Source organism: Lactuca virosa, chromosome 4 (assembly GCF_052849685.1).
Source record: "Lactuca virosa cultivar CGN04683 chromosome 4, Lactuca_virosa_CGN04683_v6, whole genome shotgun sequence".
NCBI classification, from domain to species: Eukaryota; Viridiplantae; Streptophyta; class Magnoliopsida; order Asterales; family Asteraceae; genus Lactuca; species Lactuca virosa.
In genome coordinates, this window is record NC_136429.1 from 187,799,077 (window position 1) to 187,806,501 (window position 7,425).

At 37.2% G+C, this 7,425-nt stretch overlaps 1 protein-coding gene across 1 annotated transcript; it reads left to right on the forward strand.

The window, feature by feature from the left end:
- The first annotated feature begins 4,337 nt into the window (after nt 1-4,337).
- On the forward strand, nt 4,338-7,196 carry LOC145105436 (uncharacterized). Its single transcript, XM_079042539.1, has 5 exons — nt 4,338-5,690; nt 5,755-6,077; nt 6,218-6,317; nt 6,409-7,057; nt 7,186-7,196. Exons 1-5 carry the CDS (start codon nt 4,338-4,340, stop codon nt 7,194-7,196), a joined length of 2,436 nt encoding a protein of 811 aa, XP_078898665.1.
- Nucleotides 7,197-7,425: the final 229 nt, after the last annotated feature.

A 7,425-nucleotide genomic window follows, 5' to 3' on the forward strand; every position in this document is an offset into this window, starting at 1 on the left:
TACTCTGATTTTTATAAAGCATAAACAAAATCGGTCTTTTCTGGCCGTGAAAATGGGGATGTCACAGTTGGTATCAGAGAATTAGTTTAAGCGAACTAGGAATAAGGATTTATTTCTACACTTAAACTTAGAATGCTAAGCGATGATCGTGAGGAGTGTGTCTAATATATTTTAGGAAGTACACCTGAATACACACGGGCACTAGCTCATTTAGGGAAGATGCCTAAATTGCTTTTATGTGCTAAGTGATTTGTGATGCTTTATGATGTTATCGTTTGATCAGATCTATGGTCTGTTGCCGACCGGATCTGGAAACTTTATGTGTTCAGATTTATAAACGTTTAATTACGATATTAGAACTGGCATGTAATTTTTCGAATTAATAAGGAGGAATTCGCGTCTAAACCTTCCTCTATCTATATTCTCATCTCAATACACCAAACAACGGCTTTGGTGTGCAGAACATCCTGGTGAAGACTCGTAGTGAATTGAATAAATGGAGGAAATGAGAAGGCTTACAATAGTGAATGATACCTATCAGAATATATCGTAAGAGTGGTATCTTGATTTTAGAATACGTCTCATAAAATAGCGTTACATATAGAGGAGTATGGTACATAAGAATGTACACATTTGATTGGTGGGATGATAGAACGATTGGTGTAATTCCTAAAGTTTGCCTATCGTCTGGTGTTTCCATCACCAACCGAGTTGAAGCAGAATTGTTGTTGAAGATATGCATGGAAGAAGTCCTAGTAGAGTCTAGGGAAAATTATATGATTATTTGGACACATTTGTATGTGTTAAAATTGTTTTTGTAATAATGACTTGGAGAACCGTGAGACAATACTTGGGACGAGTATGAGTAGGTGTGAAAAGTAGTAGAGGCCTATACTACCGGAAGCACATGACTCATGCTTGGATCAGGAAAAGTCACAAGGTTACCAAGAAGCTACTAATTCATTCCTTTTTATTCAAGTATGTCGTTACCATCGTTTCGGTAATGACTAAAAAGATGATTGTTATTCCGACCCTACTGGTCATACCAAATTGAGTCCGAATAAGACGAGTATGTTACATGGTTAAGAGAACCAAGTCCGATGTAGCACCTGACTTAAGCTGGAAGAATTAATCAAAGCGATCAGTAGAGGTTCACGACGGTTGCTTGTAGCTAGAAATGCTACCTTTTCAGATGAGATTAGAACATGAAGGAAGGTATAGTCTGTTCTGGAAGACTCTAAGAGACATGAGTCTAAGCGTTGCAACATAAGATGATAGGTCATTAGAATATGACACATCGTTCCATTGTAGTAATAAAAGAACTTATCTTAAGTTCGTATCCAGTGAGGATCGAGATTGTGACTTGAAGGTCATAATTTGGAGTCTAACGTGAGATAGGGAGCAAGTGCAAGATCAAGCATCGCCTGCAGTCCATAAGTCCAAGAGTCAGATACTCATTCGAAGAAACAAGGAAGTTACGATTATTACCTAGGATGAAGAGATAATGTATTGAGTCATTATACTGCCCTGTTTCGTTGATGATTCCGGGACGTAATCATCCTAAGGGGGAGATAATTGTTACGCCCGTAGATCCGGGCTAGTCAATTTAGAGATAATAGGGGTCGAAAACGACTTTTCAACAAAAGATTATTTAGAATAAATAATCTTAACCGAGTTGTATAATATGTCTCAAGGGTTCCGTACATATAAAGAACGCCGAAATCCGAGTTATAACGAAGAAGTTATGGCTCGTCGAAGTTTTTCGGCAAAACCGGCACGACACCGGGAGACGTAAATAGTGAATTTATGATAGATGAATTTTTAGACTTAGTGATCTAAACAAAATTTGTAGTATACGTTAAACCGAGAACATACAAAAAAAGAACGCCCAAATCTGACTTCGTATGAGGAAGTTATGATTTTTCTAAGATTTGGCATAACAGTGCACGGCCCGAAACTCGAATTTTAGTTCGAGCGGTTTTTGGGCTATGCAACCTAAATGCGAGTTGAAGATCTCATTAATAGGAACTCAACGATAAAAATACAGACGAAAACGGAGTCCATATGAAGGAGTTAGGAATTCTTCGCGGTCATTTAACAGTCTAATATTCACCTACTGTTAAATTTAAGATCGGTAGAGAATTAGCCGACGGAGTCTAAATGAAAGTTGTAGATCTTGTTTTTACCTACACGTGGATATAAAGAAAGTCGAAAACGGAGCTCGTATGCGAGAGTTATGATTTTTCTAAGTCGGGAGGCTACTGTGCAAAATCAGGTGACGTGGCGAACTCCTGGCCGTTGCTTCCTCCCCAAGGCTAGCCACCAGAGGGTGACATGTGGCATGGACTCGACGAGTAGGTCCTCCTACTCGACGAGTTGGGCTGTTTCCCAGCCTATAAATAAGGGTGTCGGGTGAAACCTTCTCCTCACACCTCCCACTTCTACTTTCTCTCTCTAGAAACTCTCTCTAAGCCTCCCTAACCCCCCAAAGCCTAGGGTAACTCCCTAGCACGAGGCGGAAGCCCCGAAGCGCCTGACGGATCCGAAAAGAAGAGCCTTCGGCTCAGAAAATCTGCTTCGGTGGAGCCTGGTTTTGAGAAAAACCCGATGTAAATGAGCTACGCCTACCCTATCTTTAGTATAACTTATGTTTCAATATAGTAACATTATTAGGACCTTAAAATAATTATTTGGGCTATTATTATGAGTTATATAAGAGTGTTTCTTAACGTTTATATAATAGTAATAATATCTAGACTATTAATTAGTCGCGGTTAACGTTAGACTAAACCCTAGTGTAATTGATACTAGGTTTTGTCAAGAGAAAATTGTTTTGAGATAACGAAGTGCTGTCCGAGTACCGATTCACCACCTTACCAGGTGAGTGCATAGTTACTTTCATCTTACACATAGATATGAAGTATTTTATATAAACTACGTGCTATGTGTGCATATTATCTGTATACTTGCTATCTATGCTGGATGAACGATTTTATACAAGTTTTAAATGATTTAAACTGTATATGTATTTTATATCTACAAAATATGTTGGGTAAAACATGGGTAGATGAAATATGAGTTAGATGATGAAATGAGAGGTGATATAGACCGTGAGATAAGGGTGAGAGGTAAACCATGAGAGAAGCCTTTTACCCATGTGTTGGCCCCGTCATTCAGCAGAGTATGGATGACAACCACGGACTATTCTAGACAGTCCAGTGGACACTAGCAGGCTCGCAACCTGTAGGTGTTTTGAACTGTGTGCTCACCAGCTGTACTAAAAAAGAAAACCCCTTGACATGTGTTGTGAGAGGAGTCTCGGAAACGACACTGTCGATAGACGAGATTAACCCTGGCGACTATGCATCGTAGTGCCTAAACCCCTTGACATGTGTTGTGAGAGGAGTCTCGTAATCGTTACTATCGATAAAAGAGAATAACCCTGGCGACTATGAGACTTAGTGCCTATTGAGTAAACCATGGCAACGATGGAGTTCATGCCGATTCCTTAGGATAATCCTTAGGAATGAATGAACGAGGAATAGATGATTCTTAGGGTAGATCCTTAACAGTAAAGAAGATGATGGGGATGGGTAATTGGGTTGATTGTTTGATGTTTAAACATAATAATTATATTATTGTGGGTTGAAATCCCTATGTACTCACCAGGTTTCCCAACCTGACCCACTCAGTTTATTTGAATCACAGGTGTCGATATGAAGTTACATTACACTGAGAGATTAAGGAGATATAAATCACTAGTGATAATGAATGTAAGTTCTGTTTATGCTTATGTTTCTGTATTGACGATGACATCCCAATGTTTTAAAATGAATAAAAATACATTTCTTCGGAAATGCTTTGATAACGTATTTATCATGTTTTTTTGGGAACAAATTCCGCAACATTTTTATTAAAAGAGGTACTCTGATTTTTATAAAGCATAAACAAAATCAGAGTATCGCATACCTGAGCAAAGTTATGATGCTATCTGCCAGTTGATAAATGATGTGTTACCGGAGGAGATAAATATGGTAGGTAGTTTATACGAGAGAAAAAAGTTAATACAAGCACTACGTTTGCATGTGGAGATGATTGACTGCTGTAGATCTGGATGTATGATATATTGGAGGCAAGACAAAGATCTTTATCGTTGCAAATTCTGCAATGCAGATAGGTACAAACGGTCAAAAAATTTGGCCAGATGTTCTCGCGTATCCTTCAAGAAAATGTATTACTTTCCTTTGACTCCAAGGTTGCGGAGACTATATGCTTCACAAGCCATAGCCGCTTCCATGCGATGACACTCCGAGAATCATGGACACGATGCTGGAGTAATGTGTCATCCATCTGATTCAGAAGCTTGGAAGCACTTTGACAAAAGTCATCCTTCATTTGCAGCAGAAGTACGTAACGTAAGATTAGGCCTAAGTACAGATGGGTTTGCACCACATGGAGCATTTGGAAAACAATATTCATCTTGGCCTATTATTATTACACCTTATAATTTGCCACCTTCTATGTGCATGAAAGAGACTTACATGTTTTTGACCACGCTTGTGCCAGGACCGTCAAACCCTAAGCATAAACTAGATGTATTTTTGCAACCAATTGTTGCAGAGTTGGATCAATTATGGGAAGAAGGCGTAGTAACATATGATATATCTTTAAAACAAAATTTCCATCTAAGAGCAGCTTTGATGTGGACAATAAGCAATTTTCCAGCATATGCAATGTTGTCTGAATGGTCTACAGCAGGTAAGCTAGCATGTCCACACTGTGGGAAACATACACAAGCATTCAGACTAGATAATAGTAATAAGATGTCATGGTTTGACTGCCATAGAAGATTTCTACAGGTAAATCACCCATATAGAAAGGATAAAAATAAGTTCAGGAAGAATCGTCAAGTGATAGAAGGTCCTCCTCCAAGTAAGAATGGTGAACAAACTTTAAAGGAGATTGAACAATTAGGTTTGGTAAAAGTGACTGAACTAAATGTTGATGATGTAAACAAAAGATGTGGCGATCATGGTTGGAAAAAGAAAAGCATATTTTGGGATTTACCATATTGGAAAACAAACCTCATTATACATAATTTTGATGTTATGCATATTGTTAAAAATGTATTTGAAAACTTTTTTTACACTGTAATGGATGTCAAGGGGAAAACGAAGGACAATGTAGCAGCCAGAAGAGATCTGAAGCTCTATTGTATGAAGAGAAAAGGAGTCGAAGATAATGAAAGAGCATACTACACTCTGGACAAGAATCAAAAGAAAGCCATATGCCACTGGGTGGAGAAATTGCGTTTCCCCGATGGTTATCTTTCTAATTTGGGGAGGTGTGTTGATTTAACAGGCTGTAGACTGTTCGGAATGAAAAGCCACGATTGTCATGTTTTTATGCAAAGATTGATGCCAATTGCATTTCGTGAGATGTTGCCACGAGAAGTGTGGGAGACATTAACAGAGTTGAGTATTTTCTTCAAAACATTAACAGCAACATCAATCACAACAAAAGACATGGAAAGGATTGAAACCGAGATCCCAATAATATTATGTAAATTAGAGACCATCTTTGTCCCTGGTATTTTTAACTCCATGGAACATTTACCAGTACATTTGCCATACGAAGCGAAGATATCCGGTCCTGTCCAATATCGGTGGATGTATCCATTTGAATGGTTTGTATGGTACATCGTAATGTATGTTGCTATTTTTGTAAGCTAATTTAAACAATCTTCACTATAAGTATCTAAATCAGTTGAAAAAAGATGTGAAAAATAAAGCTAGAGTGGAAGGGTCCATTGTTAACGCGTACTTGCTACGTGAAGCATCAATATTTTGCTCTCATTATTTCGAGACTGGTGTCCCCATACGTAATAGAAAGTTGCCTCGAAATGATGATGGAGGAGGAGATGAGCAAGCGGATGCTAACAACGACATGTTAGATATATTTTCATATCCTGGGCGTCATTATGGAAGATTCGCGAATAGAATGATGTCTGATGAGGAAGTACATGCTGCCCAAACTTACATACTCCTTAACGAAGATAAGATCAAGCATTACATCAGGTTCGTATGTAACATATGCATCACTTTTAATTGTAATAATCATTTGTTGTGTAATTGCTATGATCGAATAACATTTACATGCATGATTTTGTTTATTACATTCATAGTTACTTTAAAATATTAGTGAAATGGTGATATAGAATATTTGAAGAACATTTGAATGAACTTATGGGGGATATGGATGAACAGGTCCTTGTAGCTAAAGTTGAGAAGAACTTTGCATTATGGTTTCAAAACTATGTGGGTGTTATTTTTGTATTTTTTAAAATTTATTATTTTTTGTTATGGTTATAATTAACTCTAATTAAGTGTTTTACCATTATTCATATAGGCACGTAAGATCCCGATAAACAACAAGTCTATATCTGACCTATCCAAAATGCCATTAAAAAAAGTGAAATTATATAGTGTATACTTTGTCAATGGTTACAAGTTTCATACAGAAGCTCATAGTCTGAACAAATCAACAACCAATAGCGGATTGTGTGTTAGTAGCCAAGGAGGTGATTATTATGGTAAGGTAAAGGAAATTTTAGAAGTCGAGTACCCTGGTTACCCAATTAAAACCACAGTTTTCTTTAAATGTCATTGGTACGATCCAACACCTAACATAGGAGTTAAGGTTCACAAACAATATAACTTGGTCGAGGTAAACGTCAAAAGAAAATACAAAAAGTTCGAGCCATTTGTTTTAGCCATGCAAGCCACTAAAGTGTGTTACATTCCCTACCCAAGTTCGAAAACAAACAACTCGGACTGGTGGGTTGTATTTAAAGTTAAACCTCGTGGTTGGACCGATGAAAATCATCCTCAGAAAGATGTTGCTTTCCAAGAAGATGAAGTTGAATCAAATGAAATCATTATACCAAGTCTAACCGATACAGACAATCATGATGATGATTACAAAATGTCAAGCAACGGTTCAGATAATGAAAATAATATTGATGAAGAAAGTGAAATTCATGAGGATGACAATGATGGTATTCCTGACAGCGAGGGTAGTTATGAGTATAGTACATCGAGCAATGAAGAAGAAGAGGATGAAGAAGAAGAGGAGGAAGAAGATAATGACTAGATGTTTTTGTGTTTAATGTTTTTTGTGATGAAGTTAATTTGTAATTTGGTTTAATATCAATACATAAATGTAAACTAGGAAGAAAGCCCGGGCTTCGCCCCAGGATGTTTTTTTGTGTTTACATCATTCTGTTAAAAGGGCATTTTAGTCATTTTTGCTTTCTATGTTGTTTGAGTAGGATGAAGTATTTGTAAAACCCATGTTGTTTTTGTGATGAAGTATACTTAATGTAATTAAAAATTAGTTTGTAATGAATTCGTTATTAAGGAAAAT

What these genes read in the sequence shown, in the direction of transcription:
- LOC145105436 (XM_079042539.1), top strand. Translation starts at nt 4,338, where the DNA reads ATGTGTCATCCATCTGATTCAGAAGCTTGGAAGCACTTTGACAAAAGT. An exon ending in AAGATCAAGCATTACATCAG is followed by an intron (nt 6,078 to 6,217) that starts GTTCGTATGTAA and finishes ATGGTGATATAG; the next exon opens with AATATTTGAAGAACATTTGA. An exon ending in CATTATGGTTTCAAAACTAT is followed by an intron (nt 6,318 to 6,408) that starts GTGGGTGTTATT and finishes TTATTCATATAG; the next exon opens with GCACGTAAGATCCCGATAAA.